At 39.7% G+C, this 25,543-nt stretch overlaps 1 protein-coding gene across 3 annotated transcripts in view; it reads left to right on the forward strand.

The window, feature by feature from the left end:
* LRP5 (LDL receptor related protein 5) overlaps nt 1-25,543 on the forward strand; it is a gene marked incomplete at its 5' end in the record, with an annotated part of 129,279 nt that overhangs the window by 45,607 nt on the left and 58,129 nt on the right. For all 3 annotated transcript variants that reach the window (XM_080619946.1, XM_080619944.1, XM_080619945.1), the window contains 3 exons: nt 796-927; nt 14,301-14,697; nt 15,137-15,308. In XM_080619946.1, coding sequence (XP_080476072.1) covers nt 796-927; nt 14,301-14,697; nt 15,137-15,308 — 701 coding nt within the window. The remainder of the gene's footprint in view (nt 1-795; nt 928-14,300; nt 14,698-15,136; nt 15,309-25,543) is intronic.

The following is a 25,543-nucleotide window of genomic DNA, read 5'->3' on the forward strand; positions in this document are numbered from 1 at the left end:
ACACAAGCCAAATTAGCTGGAAATTTTGTAGTTTCATATTAAAGCAGTTCAGACGCTTATTCAAACTATAACTGAGAGATCTTGCACAACTTGCAGGTTTCTTTTCTTTAATAGCTGGCAATATTGTCCATAATTATTTATGGTTAGAGTTTGATCTCTTGTTGCCACTTTTCCCCCATGTAAATGAGGTAGGTACATGCAGTTCTCGTGTCTGTTCCATCCTCTCCCTGCCTTCCTCCCCCCAGTTTTTTTTTTTTGTTTTCAAAATTGAGGACTTTACATGTTGCTGTTCTGCATTTCCTGATGATTCATGGATATGTCTTGCTGTGAAAGCTTTTGAAAAAGATTTCTAAGGTATTTCCAACATGCAACACAACTGTAATGTAGGAATTGTACAAATTGTTGCATTTTCCTTTCTTTCCTAGAACTGGTCACCCCCACCCCATCACCATCCTCCAAGCCTTGTTTTCCATTTTCATGATGCTTAGCAGACGCAGCATCCACAAAATAATCGAAGTCCAAAGCTGTTAGCTGTTTCAGCTTTAAAAACACTGAAGGAACTGTATAGTGTGAATGTGCCGAGCTGTCAGCTCTTTCAAAATCAGCTCTTGTGTGCATCTCAATTTAGGTGCCCCTAGAAGTGAGATGCTGGACAGGAGAGAATCAAACACTTTATATTGTGGTTCCTCTGCTTGTCGTGCCAGTCATTTTGAATCTATATATTCTTCCTCATGGAGAAAAGAGGGCTTTAATGGTTCTAGAAATATGAAAATAAGTCTGTTTGGTTTCTTGCAGTTCACACTCCATGTGAAGAAAACAATGGTGGTTGCTCCCATCTGTGCCTGCTCTCTCCAAGAGACCCCTTCTACAGCTGTGCCTGCCCCACTGGTGTGCAGCTGGAAGACGATGGCAGGACATGCAAATCAGGTAGGAGCCTGTCTTTTCTACAGTCACAGAGTAATTTTTATGAATTAGAGCAATCCATTGCATCAGAAACTGGAGCGTTTTGGCTGTATTTTGTGTCTTTTGACTGTATTACGTGTTGCCAGATCTCTGCAGGAATAAAGTAGTATGTGGAGCCCATTGTAGAAAAATTTTATTAGAAGTAAGCTATTGTAGGACATTTTTGTGTTTGGACAACGGACCATAGACAGACTTCTGGTTCCTCCCATTCATTGTCCAGTGATGCAGTAGTGGTGGCCAAGTTGTTGCCTTCAAGTTGCATCTCGAAATTAGATATGCTTGGGACGTTCTGTACACAGATGTGCCAATAATTCATTCAAGGTGCTATTTGGGAGATAATCCAGTGAGTTACCCCTGCTTCAGTTAGTTTTATACTGAAATAATTTGTACAGAAAAATCAAGATTTAAACTAACAATACTGTCTTTCTGGTTCTGAAGATTAATCATCCCTCTTGTTTCCCTTTGGGCTGCATTGTGGGAAGGGTTTATGAGAAATTTGCACTAGGAATTTTTAAGTCCTGGGTCTAGTTTATGTTTTTTGGACCTTGTATTTAATTTTTAAAAGTGAGGCAAGGTTTTCTGTGAAAAGGCTTATGAAGTTTGCTGCTTGAGATAACTGAGCTAGAGAAAATAATTTTCTAGGTGGCTATGTTCATGTTACTGAGTAGTAGGACAGGCTTGTGTATAACCATTCTGATTCTATGACACCCAGTAGAAAGCTGTTTAAAGGGTAATAGCTAAAGTATATGCTTTAATTGAAAAGTGTAACTATATGCATATTTCATATGTAAGTTGAATGAGTCTAGGAGTACACATTGAAAACTTGGTATTAGCATTGATCAGGAAGCCTCTTTTAAAAATGCAGGCAATTAACACTGCTAGTGGGACACTAGGAGGCAAGGTTTTAGAGAATGTTCTGCCAACAGACTCTGCTGCCTGTCTCCCATGCATTTTCAATGAGTCTAGTCAAATAGTATAGTAATTTTCTGATGTGGCTTGATTCCTTTGAGTACTTAGCAAGCATAAGATATTCCTTTCATTTGCGAACTTGAAGCAGAATTTGAACACTGAACCTCTAGGGTTTAAGGGCCAGTTTTATTAGCTCATCCTGCTGCAATTGAACGGCTTGTAAGGTAGTTCTTGCAGCTGCTGAAAGACCTTTCTATTTCCTCCTTCCAGCTTTGGAAAGTTGCCTTTTCACAGCTTTAAAAAAAATGTTGCTGAATGCTCAGGACAACCTTTTTAAACGTTAATATTGACCTCATGTTTCTGGCAGTGGGAATGAAGGTCAGCCTGCTCTTGGGGTTTTGGCGGATAGCACAAGCAGGAGCGACTGCTTATACTGTGCTTTCACCTTTCCATTGTCAGGTCAGACAATCTGTCAAGGGTATTCTGTCAAAGGAGGGCAAAAAAGTGGGATGGGAACAGGAAATCTCATTTTGCATAAGAATGTGGCCTTTTGGTCCATTTTTCTGGATTATTTCTTTCCCAAGCTCTACATCTTTTGTTGTCCTGTCTGCCTTATGCCAACATCCATGTGCATCTCTTTCTCCTTTTATTTATTAACTTCTTGGTTGCAAGGAACTGACTTTTTGTTCTCTGTACAAGTTTTTTGTAGTGAAGTCATATCAGAAAGTACAGATGTCTGCATTTTGTACACGATGTACACCATGTTTGCATTTTGTTCCTATTGGCTTGAGCAAAAGCGCCAAAGTCACTTGGGCATATTAGCTTCTTTGATGTTAAGATTTTAAGTGAATTACTCAAATGCTACTGGAGATTTGTCTGCAAGGGAAAAAATCATTGCGTTCTCAAAATTTGTGCCTGCATGGGGGCTTTACTGGCACGAGTAGAACTGTGTTACTGTGTATCTCTATCAGAAAGTATTCTTGTGCAGAAAAGCCCAGAGGCTCTTAGGTGATTTCAGCTCTCTTGGATATTGAAGAATACATATATTGGTAATGTTCAGGTGTGAGAGCTCTGTAGCTCTTTAAGAACAGTGTTGAATGGTAATGGGCCTAGGTAATTAAGGAAACGTGAACTAAAGGACAGGCTGCACCACTATTTGCTTTGCTGTGGGTTATGTCTCTATGCATTGAAACTGTGATATTCAGGGTTTTTTACACTTTGTCTAAACAAACTTTTACACCTTTTACATTTTTTCTAAACAAGTAACTGTTGATCTGCTGAAGCTGTAAGTATTGTGTCAGCATTAAAAGAATAGTCCATTATTCTTTAATTTTGGCTTTTGGTGTTGATTCATTCTTGCTCTCTGGTTCTAAACAGTTGCTCTGGCCTATCACAGAAGGTCAACAGATTTGTTGGGCACAATTTGCCCTTGGTGAACATGGTGATAGCCCATGTTGGCTGTCACCAACCACCTTTCTGTTTTCCATGTGCCTTAGTGTAGTTTCCAGGAGGACCTGCTCCATGATCTTGCCAGGCAACAATGTGAGACTGACTGGCCTCTGATTCCCTGGATCTTCCTTTTTCCTGTTTGTGTTTTTTTGGTGGTTTGTTTTTTTTTTAAAGGGGGTTATTAGTTCTCCTTTTCCAGTTAGCAGGAACTTCACCAGACTGTCATGACTTCTCCAGCGGGTTTCTGTCTGCTGGGAAGGTGTGACAGCTGTAGTTTATCAAATGAACTAGGAAAATCTGCTTGCTCAAGTGAAAAAAGAGGAAATTTTTTTCATAATTGGAAAAGGCAGCGCTAACTTTAGGTGTTTGAAGAGTCAGCTTCCCTTATTATATTTTCAGAGAAGGAGGTCCCTTTGCTATAACACATCTTCCTGATTAATAAAGAGAAACAGTATGGACTAATCCAGACATTCTGATTAAGTAGGAAAACTGCTAATTAGAGATGAACAGCCTCTTTGTGAAAGCGAAGGGTTAGGGCGACATTTATTATTTGAGATAATTGCTGTAAATCAGCTCTTTTAAGTACCTGAGAAAGCTTCTGCTGGCCTTACGTGAATAACCTAATATAACTGTCAGTCTTCTAGCACTTGGAAGATGCTGGAAGCAAAATCTTGCATACCAGTAGTTAATGCTGAAAAATAATCAGAGTTTAGTTTGGGGCTGTATTGGGAAGGAGCACTCATGTCCTAATCTGTTTATCATGAGGAAAATAAACACAGGAAAAAATCTTATTTTCCCTTATTTCCTAGAGTCTTGACAGCTGCCTTGTATGCTTATCTCCCTCTTGCCCATTCTATGATTGAAATGCAACCATGGAAACCACAGTCTTTTGGTTGCAAAATGCTTTGACTTCATAGGTGTCTTCTGTCTTGTGCCTGGTGTCCGACTACCACAGGGAGATGTGATCCAGAATTTCTGGAGGGCTTCTTCCTCATTCCCCCTCTCCTTGCTGCACTCCCAAGAGTATACTGTGCTCCCTTTGCTTATCAAGGGATTGTGGAGCTCATGTTTTTTCTTTGTTAGGCTGAGATGTGGCTTCTTAAAGGTTATTCTGGTCCTTCTCTGAAGGTGATAATTGTGTAATTGGAATCTCTCCCAATGCATGCAGCCATATTAGTTCCTTAATCATAGTGGTGTCTTCCCTCCAGCCAGATGATTCACTGAAAATACCTATAGGTGTTTTGCACCAGATGAGAGGGAAAGTTTGGATAATAGATCAAATGTACAAGTAGTCTATGGTGGTTCCTGCAAGGTGGAGAATTACCCAGATTTGTGACTATGAAAATGAGATGCAGTGGGTTGAATGAGGAAATAGCATTTTACTTGCTGCATCTGGGCCTGTGATATACTACTTACTCCAAACACATCCTGTTGATTCTTTAACACTAAAACAATAGGCTAGGTGTTATTTACTCAGTATTACATGGAACTATTTTTCACTGAGATACCTTTTCAATACACCAGACAGGGTTGTGAAAACTGTCCAGCAGTGGGTACCTGACAATCAAGGAAATCTAGATGCTACCTCTTCTATTTCTACTCCATTTCATAAAAATTTCATGAGTGGTTTTTTGCCTTTCATTCGTGTGTAGATCTTGCTTGTTTTGAGTCTGTTTTCTGCTTGCTTTTGTTAGTGTTATGTTTGTGATTTTATTTGATCTGTATGAAAAGATTACATTACTTGCTATTCATAGCAACTTTTATCCTTATATAAATGGAGAGTACTTCATGTAGTGACAAAATGAAACAGCCTCATATGGAAATTGCCTTGTTTATAATTTCATTTAATAAAATCTATTAGAAATATACTACAAGGAAGAAACTTGGAGGGAGTGAGGAGTATTCTAGAAGGCCTGCCATCTCATCATCTTACAGCTCTGTTGTCAGTGGTTTTGCTGGACTAGTTAATGAAACTCTCTTTGGCCTTTGGTACCTGTTTCAGATTGATGACTGCTTTCCAGGACTCTGAAACACCGGCTAGTTAGAGATAGTATCTTCTTTCTCAGCACTAGTGAGTCTCTGGATTGATTCTGTTTTCATGCTGCAGAGGAACCACACCCTGGGTCTGCACTGAGAAGGTTTATGTGTAAACTTTGTTATCTTGTGTTCACCACGGTACCTGCACATGGAAAGTTACCAAGACCCAATGATAACTTGAGCTCTGTTTTACTGCACTGATGTAACAACAGTGAGATTGGGATGCCCCCTAGATTTGCAAGCCCTCATTTACAGTTGTTTGTAACTTTTTTCCATGATGTTTACCCTTTGACAGGTGATTGTGTTAGGTCAGAATTGAGTTTTGTGTGGCGCCATCATACATGGAACATAATAAATAATGCTTAAACTTCAAAGCATTATACAGCTATGAGCCTCAGAGAGGGCTCATGGGATGTAATGTATTTCTGTTCGTGCAAAGGAAGACAGCAATGCAGAGACACTAACATGTTCAAGGTCTCTTAGTGAGTGGGAAATGACTGCCATTAGAAGTCAACAGCAGTAGGGCTGTAGAACAAATACTGTATTCCTGTTCAGTGTTAAAAAAAAAAAAAAAGAGTATGTATCTTGTTAGGTTGTAATAAATTTTTGATCATCTGTGTTTATTTGAAGGTGTCACCACCAAAACTCTGTTTAACAGAATGGGTGGTAAAATGGCTGTCCCTTCTCAAGTCAATGGTTCCTTACTTTTAGCCAGTGGTATTTTATATCTCCAGCAGAGAATAGATGCATTTAAACTATGAAACTATGCTTTGGAATGAAATACCACAATCTAAAGGCTGTTCCTTTTTTCTAGCAGTGAGGATTTCTGACAGACTTTTTCTTGGCCCATCTTTTTTCCTATGACTTCTTATGAACTGTTAAGAATTCTGTGCAAAGGGATGCTCTTTTATTTTTTTCTTTTGTTAATACAAAGTAGAAGCTGGGCCTGTGATACCTATAAGCTAACATTCAGATTTACCACTTAACATTTCCAGCTTTCTCTTCTCTTTCTTTAAAGCACGTATGGTGTAGACAGACCTCAGTGTCTGGTGTAAGACTTAGTTGCTCAACCACTTTGAGGTTTTGAATGAATCCTCTGTATAAGGGCAGATTCTTTGCTTGGTACAGCGATAGCCAGACAGTTGTGCTGACCTTTGATATTGTTTATTGCCCATACAGTCATGACTGTTACACTAATGCCATATTGAGTAAATATTTCTAAGACTTACTTAAAAGGACTAACTCCTGAGTTGTCTACTCTGTCAATAGTAACTTTACAAAGCTTTGTGCTCCCATGTGTGATACTGGGTATGTACAAATTTTAGGTGTCTCACATAAGCTCAGTCCTAAATTAGAGAAGGTAACTGACTTCTGGGTTGCAGCAGATTCCTCTGGAAGAAACTAATTTTGTCTTAGTCTGCTGTTTTGTGCTAATGATCTTATCAGCTGTACAGTTTAATATTCTGTTTGCAGGGCTTTTTTAATGGCGGTAGAAATGTGTCAAATCTCTGAATTGTAGGGGGGTTTGTTCTGGTTCAGGCAAAGTAACTGTTAGAACTCAGCTACTGAGATAATGGAAGAAACAGTAGACAACTCTTCACTGTAACATGCAAACAGATATGATGTAATTTATGAGTTACGTGAGCGCTCTGGTATTTCCTTTCTTTGTCACAAGTGTTAGTTTTCCTTATTGCCTACTTACCTTTCAATTAAATCAAGGCCTGTCTGAATGTGGGCACTCAAAACATTCTTTCAAAGAAACCTTTCCTGTTTCTGTTTTGTTGGTTGCATACTCCCACTGCATGCAACTCTCAGTTTTAAGGTGGTAAACCTGATGTACCTCGCGTGCTTTCCCCAGTCTGCAGTGTCAAGTAGGAGAGTACCTCGACAGCTTTTCCCAGCCCTTCAACATCACGCAGTATGAAACAGTGCTCTCTTCCTCTCAGGCTGGAAGATAAATAAAGACCTGAACTGGGATGCATAGTGCTGTTTATGTTGCAACTGACTCTGTTAAGGTACCCAGGGAGAATATATTCTTTCCTGTGAAGGTGATGAGGCCCTGGCACAGGTTGCCCAGAGAAGCTGTGGCTGCCCCATCCCTGGCAGTGTTCAAGGCCAGGTTGGACGGGGCTTGGAGCAACCTGGTCTAGTGGAAGGTGTCCCTGCCCGTGGCAGGGGATTGGAACTGAATGAGCTTTAACGTCCCTTCCAACCCAAACAAGTCTGTGTTTCTATGATATAAAAAGAATTTCCATTTATTTCTAGGCATTACCAAAGTTTGTTTCAACTCCTTAAATATTTTTATTTTCTGTGAAAGCTGAGTAGCAGGAATGGGGTTTAACACAGTGTTGTTGATTTAAACATCTCACAGCAAGTGTTATTACTTCAATTTTCCTGTGGTATGAAGAGCAGTTACTACTAAGCCTTTATGCAAGATGTCATTGTTTTGAATATTGGCTAGCCTATTAAATTGCATGGCAATGTTAGTTATTTTTATAGACTCCATACAGAATAATTAATTTTTCTCCCACCCCCCTATTCTGCATCGCACCCTTCTCCCCACACCACCCTTTGTGCCATATGTTTAGACTTTGCCAGGTAACTCACTGTATTACAGCAACTGGCAAAATCCCTTGCTTCTCTGATAAATCATTTTATTTTGTCGAGATAGCTGTGCTCAAACAGCTTGTAAAAGAGTTGCCTGCAGTCAGGGTACTTCTAACACACTGTTTTCAAAAAGTGCTTACTATTTTCTTCTTCAGGGAAGAGCTAAAAGCTTTCCCGTTTTTACAGTTTATCTCATCATTCTCTCTCCGCCCCCCTCCCCCCCCCCTCCCCGAGATTTCCAAAGTTGCCTGTAAATAGCCTGAGTCTATACATGCAGATGCATGCACGTGCACATGCATAAAACTGGGGGAAGAGTCTCACAATGGAGCATTGTTGAAGTCTAATTAGCAGGCAGACAAATGGGAAAGGAATAGAGTGGTGTTTTCTGGCATAGATTAGCAGAGGTAGCCGCTGCAGTCTACATTCGTTTAGGTTGGGTGAATAAATTGGAGCATTTGTTACTGTATTATAGATGTCTTGTCACTTGTCAAATGTGAAGTGGGCCAAGGGAAGAATAGAAAAGGCTCTTGTCAAGCTGGTGGGATGGCCTGCTTTGCTGCTGTCAGCTCTGATTGCGCTTAATTTTACAAATAGAGTGCAGTTGCCATTTCCAGCACTGAAGCATGGATTTTTAATAACAAGAGCACAAACCAAATCAAAGCAAACACTATACCTAGCATGGATATTAAAAATATGTGATTATTGGGTAGGAGAGGAAAGCATCACATATATGAGCAAAAAAAGAAGTTTCTTAACCTTCTTCTGTAGGATTTGTTGATTGCATAGAGAGAATATAGTCTTCAGGGAGTGAGAATAACTGCCTTGAATGGTATTACTTTGTTTTCTGTTCTCTTTGCATTTTAAGTTCAGATATTATTCTGCATGTTAACCAGAACAGTTCATCAGCTTTTCGTCAGAACTGAAAAGTCTGTGGAAGGTCTGCAGAAAGGTTTTGCTGAATAAAAAAAGATGACAGAAAAAGAAACAGTTCAAAGTTTGAAACAGTTGGAAAAATAAGACAATTTTAATTTCAATCTTTTAAAATGCTTTCTGAATGGAGACTTTAGAGGGACCTAATTCTTTCTGATCTGTGGCTTGCATAGGGGACTTTACAGAAACTTCTGCTGCAGTGGTTGGTTGCTGCAATTGTGATGTTGGAATAGCTTGCACTCCCCTCTCCCCTGAAACAAAGGCTTTTGTTCATTATATGGTGTTTATATATGACCATGTTGTAGCAGTTAGCAATTCTGCTGGGAATCTCTTAATCATGTGGTTACAAAAGTGACTGTGGTGAGAGAGGTTTTGAAGATGAGTTTCATTAAATGAATGTTGTAGCACTTTAGCACTAGGTAAATAGCTAGCTGCCATGTATTAAGCAGGTTCTAGGGTATCTAGGATAACACTAGGCAAGTCACGGCATAACACTTCTGTAGCCTTGAAAACATTCCTACCAACGTTAATAATCAAAATACCTCCATGATACAGATAAAACTAATGAGCCAGACAAGCGTGTTTGTCCAGGTTTTAAGAGAGAACCAGTGTCAAGTTCTCATCTCTTAGGGATGTGCTCAGAGCCTCCTGCCAACTCCATTTTTCTCTAGCAGAAATTTATTAACAAAATACGGTTATAACCAAGTCTTTGATTTTGAACTACTTTATAATAAAAGCCAGGATTTTTGCACCTATCCAAAATTACCCACAATAATGCTCTTTTGCCAGCTTTCAAGAGGGTGGAATATAATGAAATATGCTGTGATAACATTCTCTCTGTTCACATGTTTTTCAGTGTCCAAGGATGTAGATGCATGTCTGTCAGAAATCTTGTGGAATTATTTGACTTAGTTTTAAGCATCTCTATAGTAGAGGTTGCCAAGCAGCCAGAACTTTAAATTGGCCAAGTAGCTCATTCCCCTTATTATTTCTTTTTCCCGTAAGTCTCAGTTAAAGGTATGTTAGAAATTAGAAGAATTTCCCAAGAATCATCCAGTTCGACTACTGTTCTGGTTGTCACCTGAAGGTTTTTTTTCTGGTCTGCTATGTCAGCAGAGAAAAGATGTCTTCTCCCAGATCGTTTTTCAGTTGTGCATATTTGTGGGACAGACCTGAGTCTGGGAATATTTCTACAATAGTATTTGCCTACAGAAATAGCCAGAGCAGCTGAAAATGTCAGAAACAGCACGTCAGAGACTGCAATCAGTTGTGTGAAGAGGCAAAATGTATACATTTGATTCTTATCTGTCAGTTCCCATGCAACGTTGCTTGTAATGTTGGTCGTCTTTAGAAATACATGTAATATTTGTAATTGCTGTGTTATCAGTTCCTAGGCATGTATTTAATTTTCCTCTGCTTCACACTACTCGTACTTAATTATTAGGGCTGTGATTGCAGACACATTAATATGGTGGAAATTCAGAAGTTAAGGTGGATATGAAACTCATAGTGCTGTGGGTGGCTGAACAGCTGCAGTGTTGCTCACTTTTTAAGACAGTTGAGCTAAAACAATTTAAAATTAATTTATAATTTAAAACTCAGAAGAATTTGTATGGCGCTTGGATGCCCAGATACATCCACTTTTCCACATTGAGTTTTGAGGCCAGAATTTTTACTGAACTCGGACAAAACAGGAGGTTTTATTTTGCCTCCCACAAGTGAAATATTTCAGAAATATACAAGCAAGATATAAGACTCTGCTACATGCTTTTTGCTTCTGCTATACTTGCTATGCTGTTGTAGTGTGCTCTCTAATCTCTGCGGTTGCAGATCAGTGTCCTGATTTGAAGGTGCTTCTCTAATAGTAATTCACCCCTCCGTCCCTTTCTGTCCCTCCTGCTTTGGCTATCAAGGTGTAATTTTAATTTGCATTAGAAAATCAAATGCTTTCTGTGTGTTTAAATGTATTAAGAGATAGGATCTTTTGGAAATTTCTCTGTGAAGAGACTCTTTGGTTGTGGACAATCTCTACTGTAGAAGATAATACGGAGATAATATTAATCCTTATTTAATAAGACCTATGTTCCTTTTCACTTCTTCTGTGGTCAAGCTAACATTCTCTGGACAAAACAGTGTCTGGTGGAGCTGTAAATTCTTTGGAGATGGTAATGTCAGAAAAAAGAACTTTGTGTAATACTTAGTACCATGGGACTTGATACCATTTAAATACTTCTAACAAAATGTCCACCCAAATAGTTAATGAAACAAAAGAGATCTAAAAGGCTTTCTATTTGTACAGGCCCCATAGAAATACCACATATTTAACACAGCATAGATCAGTTTTGAATACAACCCTTTTACTATTTTGAAGATCCTCCGTTTCTGCTTAAAGTTGATGCTTTTCATGTTGTCTTGATTTTGACTGGTTTTCTAATCCAGAAATAATCAGTGTAGCCCCGAGACCACTGTTTCTGGGGTAATCCTTGATGAAGAGAATGAGAAAAGCATCACAGACTATGGACTGCTTTTGTTCACAGGTAGCTTTTTAAAATAGCTGTCTGGGAACTCTCTCACATTTGATGTACTCTGCAGTAGTTCCAGTGAGGTAGTTGACAGTCTCACCTTTCCTTCATGCTGTTTGCCATTATACCTGGTTAATCTTTAAAAGATTATTTGTTGGAATATCCATCTAGCAAAGCAGCACGGTAGAAGAGGAGGTATAAGCTATATATTAGATTTCTGTACCCCATGGTCTTTTTTAAGAAAACATTTGCTTGATTGATTTTTTAATTTTTTTTTCACTCTTCTGGAAGTAAAGCAACATTTTTAGGCATAAAATTTCCAACATAAGGACATGTACCTGTTGAAGCGAGTCCAGAGGAAGCCACAAAGGTGCTCAGACAGCTGGAGCAGCTCTGCTCTGGAGACAGGCTGAGAGAGCTGGGCTTGTTCATCCTGAAGAAGAGAAGGCTCCAGGGAGACCTTAGAGCAGCTTCCAGTGCCTAAAGGGGCCAAAAGAAGGCTGAAGAGGGGCTTTGACAAGGGCCTGTAGTGACAGGACAAGGGGGAATGGCTTTAACCTGGCAGAGGGGAGATTGAGAAGAGATCTTAGGCAGAAGTTCTTCCCTGTGAAGGTGGTGATGCCTTGGCACAGGTTGCCCAGAGAAGCTGTGGCTGCCCCATCCCTGGCAGTGTTCAAGGCCTATATAAGGTCAAGGTTCTATAATTCTTTGATAATGTAAAATATCAAATACTGATTTAGGTATCCTGTTATTTTTATTTAGTAAAGGTGCTAAAATCCAGGAGATACATAAACTTTTGAAAATGAATGCTTTTTGCAGTGCCTTCTAAGGATTGCTGATGCAATGTTCCCTTAACAGAAAAGAATCTTGAAAAATTAAGAACTGTTGCTGTGCTTACCTAAGGGATCAACAGAGGAATGCAGCTAAGTTGTCTGGTCACCTGGGACTGTCACCTTCTCAGCTTTGACAACAGTTTTGTTATGTCCCGAGAAGCACGCAGAAGTTTCAAGCACATGAAACACTCTTCCTGAAAACCATCTTTTATTTTGCAACTTTTGAAGTCAGAAAATCTGTATAAGTTTGGTGGTAGACATCTCCTTTGCTTTGCTGTCAAGAATGGGCCCTCCCTCCTCCCTTTTCTCCACATGCTTTTTGAGCTCTGAGTTATTGTTTCTTTCCTTCTTCCCAAGCCTTTCCTCAAAGTTTGTTAGTGCAGCTGATGCTGTAGTTATCAAACCTCGTCAGCTAACATTGCCTGGGAGAATCATTCTTGATGAATGATTCTTGTCCTTCCCTGAGCCTGCAACAAGTGTTTGTGAACTCTGCAGTAAACCGGTCTGGTTGTTAACTTAGGCTGATGGCTTTATTTCTGTTGAGTTCATTTTTGTTTGGATCAGCTCTTTAATGTGGTTTGCAACACACAACCATGCTGTACTTGCATGTGAGAAGAGGTGATACAGAAGTGAGAACAAGTAGCCCATGGCAAGAAGTGCAGCACCCCTTGATTCAGGAGCTGCTGTGACTTGAGGTAGTTCAAAGTGCACATTAAACTATGTCCTTGGTGCCGTGTAGCGAACTTGTTTGGGGGATGTTACAACGCTGCTTTCCTAGATCCTTTCCTTGCAGTCCGAGGGCTATTTCTTTTCAGAGCTTCTGAGATAAGTATTTGGAAACTAAGCTCTGATTTCCAAATACATAAGCAAATGACACAGTACAGCTCCCAAAGTGAATGTGAATTTGGTTTTGATGTGCAATAGATTCAAATTCTAAATCTCCAGACCTCCATATACATGTCTAGATGTGAATTATCTCTAGAAGAATATTCTCATGAGGATCTGAATTTCTATTATTATTGGTGGGCTCAAAAAGTATGTCCCATGTTGGCCATTTTTATTCAATTTGGGCTGTAGGTCGTAACTGGAAGTTACCACCTCCCGCTGGTGTTTGCTGATCTGGATGAAGTGCTACAAGTGACTTTTATTCTGGTTTCTTGTTTTGGAGTGTGGCTAAATGATGAAAACTCCTTGTCAGTTTTCAATCTGCACGGCATCAATTTAATAACAGGGTAGGAAAGACACATACTCGCATTGCTCTTTCTGTGCTGAAGCATGCAGGGGTGAATCTGGGAAAAATGCATTATGCAACTAAACGTTTTACTGAGTGTTCTGTTTTGTGCTGATAAAAGAAGTTGCCAGAAAGATGTCACTGACGATGTCATTTGTCTTTCAAATATGCTTGTTGTTGTTTGGCACCCTTTCCGCTAGCAGTGAAACTTTGCAGTGGGGAGGAATAGAGGTGAGAAAAGAACAGCAATCCTACTCCCTTAGAATTAGCTTTGTATTAACTTTGGCCAGATGAGAAATACTTGCTGTAGTTGTAACTTGCTTTCTTGCTGGGATGTTTGGAGTAAATCATTAATGTAATTTGCTTACAAAATCCTCAAGTCTTCTGTTAGCCCGTGTCGTTTATTCTGTGGGGCTCATGTGTGAAAAGTACATCTAATGCACTGATACAGCTAGTGGGCAGTTTGGCTGGGCTGAGGAATGCTATATAACATGATGAAATATTTGGAACTACACCCACCGAATTTATTGGGTTTTTTATGATTGTAGTTAGAGACTGCTGTGTTCCATATTAGTTTAGGAGGCTGGGTAAAAGCTGTATTTATGAAATAAGAGTGCGAACATGAGTAGCTAGTTGAGAAGAACTGATTAGGAATAACTCCCTGCTCAAACAAGTCTACATTTTGATGAAAGTTTCATGTTCTTATTTCAAGGAAATCTCTTCTTATAGTGACAGTGGCAGTTCACGGCCTGCTGTGCTGTATTGAAGTGTTCACCACAATAAGAAAGGAAATGATACCCAGAATGGTTTTCTCCCCAGGTGCTGAAGAAGTCTTGCTGCTAGCTAGAAGGACTGACTTGAGGAGGATTTCCCTGGACATGCCAGATTTCACTGACATTATTCTGCAGATAGACAATATCAGACATGCAATTGCCATAGATTATGATCCTGTGGAAGGCTACATCTACTGGACTGATGATGATGTCCGGGCAATTCGTCGGGCCTACCTTGATGGCACTGGAGCACAGACTCTGGTAACCACAGAAATCAATCATCCAGATGGTATTGCTGTGGATTGGGTGGCAAGGAACCTGTACTGGACTGATACTGGAACAGACCGCATTGAGGTGACCCGATTGAATGGGACATCAAGAAAGATCCTTATCTCAGAAAACCTAGACGAACCTCGAGCAATAGTGCTCAATCCTGTAATGGGGTAAGTTTTGTGTTTATTGGTAGCCCTGTGATTGGTGCACTATGGGAGATGATGTGTGTATAATTTGTCAGATGTTCTGGAAATAACTAGATTTCCCTTGCTTTATCCGTTTAATACTCTGTATATAAAAAGTGACTTCTAAATAATAGTGTTCTTCAGTGAACCTGTACATTGTGTGTTTGGTTATATTTTCCTTTCTCTGTGTCTTCAGTGTTATCATAACTATGAAAGAATTGGTCCACTGCACATTTTCAATAGTTTAATCTATTTAATGCTCAAACTTTAGATTGTCATCAGTGATTGTAGTTCAAGTCAACTTGTTTCCTGCAGTTGGCGAAACAGAAAGTTAGTAAGTTCTTTCAAAAGCAGGACAGATCTTGACACTTGTTTGACTTGCATATTACATGCATAGACTATTTCCCCTCTTTTATTTTTACAGCTACATGTATTGGACGGACTGGGGTGAAAGTCCAAAGATAGAATGTGCTTATTTGGATGGCTCAGAAAGGCGAGTTCTGGTGAACACATCCCTGGGTTGGCCTAATGGCTTGGCACTGGATCTGGAAAAAGACAAGCTTTACTGGGGAGATGCAAAAACAGATAAAATTGAGGTAAGTAATAGAGCCATACTTGGGTGCATTCGTAGAAAACAAGTGCAGTTCTCATGTGCTGCTTTATGTCTTCGATACATTTATGCATTTTTTGAGGAGTCTGTTGTTTCATTAATATTAACATGATGTTTAGCATGGCAAGACATATTTGAGAAGAAAGGAAACACATTCATGTGGTTCATATAACTTTTGCAAGAAATAGTGTTTGTTATGTCTACATTGCTACAAGTGTATTTTCATTGCTTGAAATCTAGGGTTTTACCTGAGGCTTTTGCAACAAATTGGGACATTCAGGTACAGCCTCTTTAAAAGATGTTTTGACTTGTCTGTGGTGCTTGGAACTAGTATCTAAAATGGCTGCATGTGAAAGACTTGATGCAGTGTTCATGTACAGGAGAAGGTGGATGTGTGGGCTCTAGAGAGCCACGTTTCAGGACATAATGATTGTATGGTATCCAGATGAATGCACAAGAAGTAATTTTTAATGTGCCATCTGCTCTGAAAACAATGTGGAAATTCTACCTCTGAATTTGAGGAGAGGAAATCCTCTTCACAATGTTTATAAACACTTGTGACAGTATTATTTCTTAATTGTTAAAAGAGTGTCTGATAGAACAGTGTGATGCCCTTATGCTCCCTTTCTTTGGCAAGAATGATCTTAAAAATGCAAAAAATTCATTCTGTCTACCTATTGCTCAGACACTAGACAAATTTGAGCAAATTATCTGCTCATTTGTTATGACATGCTCCCAGGAGTTAATGAAATGTCTCTGGAAATTCACTGCTTTAAATATAAAATATGGTCAAAGCAGGTACCTGTATTGGTCTAGTCATGGATATTGACACTTGCACCACGGAAGCATGTTTCAAGAGACTTTCTCCTAAAAGAGATGCCATTTTCCAGTTGTTTTTGCATTATATCCATGATTAAATCTTAATCTAAAAGAATAATTGTGCTGCCGCAGAAGTGAAACGAGTCTTAGATATTGCTGCAGAAAACTGAGTCCCAGAATAGTTTCACCTAGAGCAGAAGGTGATAAATAACTGAAAGGGTTAAAATGGAGGTTTTTAGGGCAAGGGATTTTGGGGCTTGTAGGTTTGTGTTCATGAGATTATGAGGTTACAGTGAATTATTAACAACAGTATTCAACTGGGGAAATTCAGCATATTGGTAGAGCTTGATAATATTGTGATGTAAGAGGGCACATGCATTTTGTGTAATCTAAGACTACTGTTGAACAGCCATTTTATACATTTGTTGTGGATGTATTCATGGTGTTGCTGAAGACCTGTATATAGTAGTGGGCTTACTTACATGAGTGTGTCCATTTAATTTGAGACAGATGAGGCTATGGATACAGAATATGAATATAGCCAGATGTTTTGAAGAAGTCTCAAACAGTTACTTAGGACCTTGCTGGGTTCCCCGCCACTCTCAATGATTAGTTTCTAATTAAAATAGTTGTTTTAAAAGTGCATCTGGTTCCTGGCCACTTGTGCTTATATTTCTAAGAAGGAAAAACCGGGTTTTGAACCTCAGTCTGAAGTTGTTCTGGTAAGTTATAGTGAAGCTGCAAGATGAAAAAAAGTGCACTAAGAAAATATTTTAAAATAGAGGCAAATTGATCTGATGGATTGTATTTCACTTTTATTGCCCATCTTGCTATATTTGTAACCTGACAGTGCTTTCCTGCAAGATTTCTGTGTTTGGGAGGTTCTGTTGATACCCTAGATTGTCCCAGTAAGCTACTCCGTTGCCCTTACTGTATGGTGTATGGAGGTTTTTACTCACTGTTGAAGTTGTTCAGCATAAACTCATTCTCTCACACATGTGTTCTGTTGCCAAGAGCATGCCATTACAGTGGCTTGCCAGTGCAGCTGGTGTCTCAGTGATTTGTTTTCTAACTGTATATATGCCTGTTGCATCCACAGCTCATTGGAAACAAAAACCAGCTGACTGCAAGTTGAGGATACACATTTGCTTTTTATACTGTAGTGGATCTAGCTTTAAATTAGGATTTTTCTTTTTCCTGGTAAGCATCTAAAACTGACTTGAAGCATATTACTGGATATACTTTATCTGTGCTAATTCCTTTGTAAAATCAGTGTAACTGATGTAGTAGACAGTAAGCTGCAACACTATTTTGTAACTCATTACACAAAAAAAAAAAGTTGATCAAGTCTCTGGTGGTTTACTCTGTTGCTACACTGCAAGGAGAGAGTTCTTTCTTCACTTAAAATGATATTCAGATTTACGTTGAGTGGTCCTGAAGGAGGAAGACTTCAACCAAGTGGTTGAAGTGCCATCTTCTGATCCCCACATGGTTCAGCGTGTGGTACTCCGCAGCTGCAGTCTGCTGCACAAGGCGAAGAAGCGGCATGTGGATTCCTGCATGTTGCCTTGTACATGCTGAAGATGGGAGGCCAAAATGCTGTTAGATGATAATAAAGAGGGACAGTGGATGGGCCAGTATATTGCTCTGCATTGGTGTAGTTAAGGTGTATTATCTACTTGCATCGCCTTATTTTCAGAGTAATTAGTTTCTCTTGGGCTTCTGCAGTGGTGTCACTTGACAGTTTTCTCATCTGAAAACTCCAGTCCCAGATTTCCTGAAGCAACTAGAAATTTTTACTGTGAAAATTTTACTGTGAGGGTGGTGAGGCCCTGGCACAGGGTGCCCAGAGAAGCTGTGGCTGCCCCATCCCTGGCAATGTTCAAGGCCAGGTTGGACGGGGTTTGGAGTGACCTGCTCTAGTGGAAGGTGTCCCTGCCCATGGCAGGGTGTTGGAACTGGATGAGCTTTAAGGTCCCTTCCAGCCCAAACCAGTCTGTGATTTTTATGAGTCTATTTTGCAGAGACCAAATTCCTGCAGAAGGTGTAAGGTAAAGGAGAAAATTCCCATCTCCACTGTTTTCTGCTATCCGTCTATTTTCACTTGCCTCAGGATGTCCCAGCTCATGGTGTAGAAACTGCAAAATAGAGTAAACTGAAACCATTATCTCTGCTGTTGTGCAGAGCATGGTTGGACTTGAAGCTTGTCGGGGAAAAAGTTGTATTGAGACTGATGGCTGATAATGTGAACAGTGAGCTATGTAGCCTTTTCTGTAGCTTTCTGACAAATTTCTTGTAGGTGGGAATTACTTTCATCACAAGGCATTACTTCAGCTGCTTTTCCATATGGAAAAAACAAGAGTGAGCATAGCTTGTGCATGTTTGTGTGTGTATCACTGCATGGCATTCTGCTCTGGTTTCTAGCATTTTAGATCTACAGGGAGTCTTACTCTCTCAGGGAAGGCTTGTTCATATACGAAGTTCTTAAACAGCGTCTGAACTTCGTGCAGCTTGGAAATTTGATAAGCTGGAGACATCTGTCCTGTTTTTGCTGAACCTCGGGTTTGAAATGTACTGTAAATGCCTCTGGTTTTGGGTTTTTTGTTTGTTTTGGGGGTGGGTTTGTTTCATTTCAGTGGCATTTTGACGTTACTTTTGGTGTTCTCCTTTCACAAAGGAGTACTGCAGAGCTGTTGAGGGAACCAAGCACTGTCCTGTACCAGGAGAGTATGTTTTATTTGTGAGGGTGAAACTTCATAGGGTAAAGACAGCAGTTTTGCTTCCCTGACAAAAACCCCTTTCCTAACCTTTCCATCCATTCAGCTGCAACACAAAGGGCTCAGTCACTTTGCAAGCAGTTTGCATCCTGAAGAAACCATTTGGCAAGGCTTGTCAAAATTTTGCATGACGGGAGCCTATGGGGCTTTCGCTGCAAATTTGGCACCCTGTGGTAACATTGTTCCCAGGTTTGTTTTTTATTCTTATTTTAATTTGTTTGGCAAAGTGTACAGCAAGGAAAAACACATAAAAAAATTTGAGTCGTGTCTGTCAAAATCATGTGTCTGTCCATACAGCTTCAGCCACGGCTAAGGGGCATAGATTAATCCAATTGAAACTCTGGATTTTACTGACAGAGAAAAGGTACTTTCCAGGAACAAACAGCGGATTAATAAGGATTACAGAGTTCCAGCAGAGAGAGAAGCAAAGACCCAATGGCACCCACGTGTAGAGTTTCCTAATTCTCCTTAAAAACAATTTTGTGGTTAGCCAGGTTTTCCATGTATTATTTCTTCAGCATTTGCTTAAAATGCCTAAGGTATAATTGCATAATGAGCAATTACTGAATTCTCAGGTGCCTGTTATTACGTATACCTTTTACTTAACTTGGTGCAGTTTTCTTGGAATCAACGTTACTCAGACTATCCCTTCTGACAGCTTGTACTGTGTCCTCCCCCTGTCCTCCCCCCCTTTCCCCTTATTGACAGATGTCCTTCATTTGAGGGACAGAAGACCCATAATTATGTGCAATAATTCGTTACAAGTTTGTAGGGTATTTAAAGTATAAGTCAGCACCAGATTACAACCCCGGATTTCACTGAAAAAAAATTCCAAGATGCAGTTATGTGGGATGTCCTTGTAATTTAAGGCAACAGTCTTTAGAATTAGGTTGTCGTTGATTACATTCTGCAAAAATAATGTAAAAGGATATTTGGAACAATGTGCTACTTAAATAGGCTTTGCAGAAGTCAGTTGTAGTGGGGAGAAAAATTAATTAAAGTAATTTAAGGCTGCTTTTTCTAAACAAGCCTGAGTATACTTTACATATTACACTTTGTTTTCCAGTCATTTGACCTAAAAAATGTAATACTTAATTTATACGTGAGACATTTTCTCCTAACTAATACGTTTTTGTGTGTGTGTTTCAGTGCATTGACATTTTTCACCAAAGGATTAAAAAGACAATGTAGTGTATTAAACTACTTGGGAGATACTCTGCGCTGATTTATTGAAACAGGCGAATCTCAGAGAGGGAACAACTAATTTAAAATTTTCGCTACATGCTGATTAGATACAAAAAAATCAAAGCATCATTTTCTATAAATACAAGTGTATTTCAGAAGACCTAGTTTATATTTATATTAATGCAAATAATCCCCACACTGCATATTTATATTAATACATAAGAACAGAAAAGTGAAATGGATGTACATATAAGAAATACAGACTCTCTTTGATCTAAAGAACAGATATCAGTAGTAGACACCTGCAGTAGTAAAATCACTTAAATTGATGATAGTAAGGGAGCCTTAATTTCAGTGATTCTTTTGAAACTTCTTGGTGACATTTGGTTCAATTTGGAATTTTGGCAGAGAAATATCAGCTAATGTAATTGTTAGAAATAAGTTATTAACTGAAGCTTATACTGCCGTCCCTAGATGAAGCATTTGTATGCTATATCCTATACTTTTTGCTTCTAATACATTTGTAAATTTTATCCTTTCTAGATGCAAGTGCTACATGTCTAAAGTGATACGTATCATGTTATAATGATATAAATATATGTTAATGTTGAACTGGGGTTGTTCTAGAGAAAAGAAGGCTGAGGGGTGACCTTATAGCTCTCAACAACTACCTAACAGGGGTTGTAGTAAGGTAGGGGTTGGTCTCTTCTCTCAAGTAGTAAGCAACAGAACAAGAGGAAATGGCCTCAAGTTGTGTCAGGAGAGGTTTAGATTGGATATTAGGAACAATTTCTTCACCAAAAGGGTTGTCAAGCATTGGAACAGGCTGTCTGGGGCACTTGTAAATTCACCATCCCTGGAGATATTTAAAAGACATGTAGACGTTGCGCTTAGGGATGTGGTTTAGTGGTGAATTTGGTAGTGCTTTGTTAATGGTTGGACTCAATGATACCTTTTCCAATCTAAATGATTCTGTAATTCTATGGATAACACGTGTCAGAATTGGGCTAGCAAACCATGTATGCATCCTTGCTGTTCATATAGCTCTGTTCAGCAGCATATTCTGCAACCAGGATTGCTCCTTTAAACACAGCCATTAGTTTTTCTTTTTGCAATGTACTGTTTTCTTGCCTGTGATTAAAGTATGTTATTGCGGGAGGGACATGTGTACATGTTTGTGGACATTTGGTATGTTATTTTGTTGGAAGTTGTGTATGTGGTTTGTGAGCATTATATACCACTATGTTTTTATTAGTTTTAAATAGCTGTTAGGCCTCTGGATTGCTATGTGTTTTGCTTGAACCAGCAAGCACAAATGTTATAGTAGGTGTATGGGGTTTTTTGTTTTACTTGAAGGGAGTTGCTCAGCAAGTATGAGTATGAAAGCTATATTCATAGCAGTGTCCAAAGACCTGGCATATAATTACCTGTCATAGACTCAAAGAATGGTTTGGGTTGGAAGAGACCTTAAAAAGATCATCTAGTTCCAAGCTGAGGAGCAATAAGCTGTACTAGTAGCCTTGGGAACAAATTTTTACCAGCAACCAGGTAGTCATTGTGTAATGGGCAGGAGGAGTCATTTGGAGGAAGGACTTTCTGAAAATGTTGTTGCAGGGTTCTGCCATTTCTTGGACTTTGTTAAGACTTATGACAGATTAGTTATGATTGCTTTTCCCAGAGGGACATTGCTGGGATGGAGCACAGGCTTTCTGGGAGGGAAGATTGCTATATCTATTTTTGACTTGAGTGCTTTAATGATAACCATTGTAAATATCTGTGGAGAGCATAAAGAATAAAACAGGTTCTCACTAATTCTATTTCTAAAGCCTGACAGGGCTTCTTCGGTGAAAAGGGGGTGTGCACCATTAGGAAGAAAAAGGAAATCTGGCAGCTAGGGGAAAAGGATCTTGGATTCTCTTCCCTTCAGGAATCCCCACTGTCTCATCTGCCAGTTGGCTATGTCCACCATCAGGCACATCCCCAGATTTGGAGTCAAGAATATGCACCTCAGTTCAGACTGGCAGGGATGTCAACTTCCTCTGCTGAAAGAATTCAGAGTTTTCTGTTCAGGCATATTGGAATGATCTTTCTTAACTAGTTTGCTACCATAGTAATGATGGAATGAGTCATCTTGGAGGCCATCTCTAAGCATGTGGAAAGCAAGAAAGTGATCAGGAGTAGTCAGCATAGATTCACCCAAAGGGAAATTAGCCTGCTTGCCTTCTATGATGGGACAACTGGCTGGATAGGTGAGAGCAGAGCGTGATACACATGGATGTTGTCTACCTGGACTTCAACAAGGGAGAGCTTCTTTACTGTGAGGGTGACTTATCGTTGGAGTAGGTTGCCCACAGAGGCTCTTTCCCTGAAGATATTCAAGAGCTGCCTGGACCAATCCTGAGTAATGCGCTGTAGGTGACCTTGTTGAACTAGATGATCTCTGATGGTCCCCTCCAGCCTGTGATTCTATAATTCTATTGCAGTTGGTCCAGCCTTGTACACACCAGTCTGTAGTGTGTAGTGGGGAACAGAGACTGCTGAGATGACATGATGTGTAATGTTCAGCAGTCCAGACCACTGAGCGATTGCAGACTTAAACTCTTCTGGCTGTGTTATGTATTTCCAAACCCTGAACTCTGGTTCAGCATTTCCCAGTGTGAGACTACCTCTTTCTGGAGCACAGAAATATAACCAGCTGCTAACACACGGTGTCTGTAAACAGTTTAGGAGCATAGAGCCTTCTAGTCTTCATAGAGCCTCCATCTTCTAGTTACAAGATCAGATTGTCTGGATTATGCTTACCACTTAATCAGGAATTTCAATATGTTATTTTATACCTTGCACCACATTAGCTTTGTTAAGTTTTAAGAGGATTGTTACTAAGTGTGTGAGCTGCTGAAGACAATGAGTTGCTTTAGCTGATCAGAACGTGTTGCACTTTTCTGCTCTGAAGTATGTAGTAAGGAAGTGTTCACAGAGCAGAGGCTCATTGGCCGAATGGAAGAAGATAAATGTATCAAGTTGAAGTCCCTCCTGTCCATTTTCAGTGTTTTAAGTTAGCTAGCAGGTGAACTTGTATCTGAGCCCTGAGGAAGAGAAAGTTATTGCAGTGTTGAACAGCAAAGTGTTTGGTGTAAGGGACACATGCAAACTTTGGCCACTTCCATCCTGTGTTCAGTAGTGCTCTTGGAGATACATGTTATTTTCCATTCTTCAGCAGTTTTGACTCTGGTTCTTTTCTCCATCATCTAGGCCATGCACATGGAAAAGGCAGCTGAACATCTGAAGTGAAGACTGCTATCTGGGGTACTGTTGAGCAAAAATGGATTTTCCACAATAAAGGCAAATCTTTTCAGTAGTAAAGAGAATTTTCTCCTAAAGGTTGTGCAGAGATACTGGATAAACCTTCCCTCCTCCCCCTTTTTCCCAATATCCAGGAACTCAAAACCATCAAAAAGTTTAATACTCTGTGTTCCGAGTGCAAGGTTCATATTAGCTGACCTTGCCTTCAGCATCATAAATAACCAGAAATATTTATCTGTGAAGAAATAGAGCAATACCAGCCTTGCAGCAAAACGCCGTTGTGTGGAAGCAGTCACAGCATGGGCTTCTTGTCCCAGGCAGGCAATACAGGAGATGATGCGGCCTGTGTTAATCATGCCGCTTAACCCAGTAGTAGAAAACTCTCAAATAATGATTTGATTGAATGACCCTCCTAGGATACTCTTGATCAGGGATTCTCACAAACTTTTATATGCCCAGCTTGATACTGTATCCATTAGCTTCAGAGTGAAAAATCCACATATACTGGCAGCTGCTTGTTTAAATACTCCTTTGAGTCTTTCCACAGTGGAATCTGTACCAGTATGAACTTATTTTCATCAACAACCATTTATGATTTGGTTGCTGTATAGTCATAAAGACTTCTAAATCTTGTTGGTTTTCCAGGGACTGTGTTGTTTTGTACTACTTTTTTTAAAGGGATGACTTAAAAAACAAGCAACTGACAGCCTCTAAATTTGGTCTTTGTGGAGTGCTCAGGAATTACTTCTCTGTGTGCAGCTTTTGCTGTATTTACCAAGAGGAAATCCTGAGGATGTATTAAACTACAAAGTTGAAGAATAATTTGAATTTTACATGTTTGAGGCTCTCCTTTCTCCCTGAAGGATTATTTTAGACTATCTTATATCAAATCACCCTTTTTCTGCTTGCTAGGGAGGGAATTCTGCTTTACTTCCCTTGCTGGGATCAACTTCCTGTATTTAAAAGAGGGATTTTGTATTTAGTGCTATGAGGGCTTCTGTACCTATGAAGTGTGGAAATGGGCCCCCCTTTATGAGAGCTTATGTCTTCTCTGGCACAGAGTAAGTATGTTTCTTTCCAATTGCTGAGAAAAAGGTGGCTTCTGTGGAAATGGAAGCAACTTCGAATTCCTTTGTCAAACTAGCAGGTAGGGTAGTCAAGAGAGTTTTAAACTTCATAATCTCAAAGTTACTTGCTATATTGTTTGCCAGTAGTAACGATGAATTTTCTTTGCAGGCTACTCCCCTTTTTCTTTCCTGCTTTCTCCTGTTCTCTTCCAAGAATAATACTGAGCTTCACCATACAGCTTACCTCTGACCTAGAGAGATGGTGACTTGTGCTGCCCAGGAATTGTGATCCTGTGAATATTGTCTCATAGCAGTGTTAACTCTGATACTTTGTGGACGGTTGTGTCAATAATGCACTGTGTATCTTATCAAGTAGTTTGGTTTGTCATTGTAGTTTTCTTAGTTTGGGAACTAACTTTTCACTGGGAAAAAGTCCTTCCCCTGCTCTTATTTTCCTGCTGCTGTTTTGGAAGGAAAGTACTAGAGATACTTGACCTTTCAGCGTCTGGAACTCTCCTTCTCATATGTAATCCCTTGAGCCCACTGGGAAGGACAGCACACACTTTTTGGTGTCTAGTGACCTTGGGTACGAGCTTTTCAGATGAAAAATATGGATTTTTGTGCCACAAACACAAATTCTAGCTTTCATCTGTTTCAGCATTGTTGGTTTTTTAAAGGTTCTGCATTGGTGATGGTATTTCCCAGCACCACAGGAGATAGTGTTGGAAAGCATGGGCTGGATTGCCTTGAGCGATGCTGGGAGGGCAGGTGGTGGTACCACTCATGCTATCAGCAAAAATTTCTGCAGCTTTCAGCTGTGAAACATGCAGACCTGGATGCAGTTAGAAACAAGAGACCTGATGTAATGGACTGGCCTGATGGGGTTCCCATCTTTTGGAAGAACGCACGCTAAAACATAGACGTGTAGAACTTCCTTTTCATGCCATGTCTTATTAGTGAAATTTTGAAAGCTGTCAGTACCATTTTTAGACTTGTATCATCCATCCCTAATGAGAAAGAAATCTAAGACAGCCACCACTGGCCTACCCTAGTTCTCCCAAGATTGCCTG

Source organism: Psittacula echo (assembly GCF_963264785.1).
Source record: "Psittacula echo genome assembly, chromosome: 5".
NCBI classification, from domain to species: domain Eukaryota; kingdom Metazoa; phylum Chordata; class Aves; order Psittaciformes; family Psittacidae; genus Psittacula; species Psittacula echo.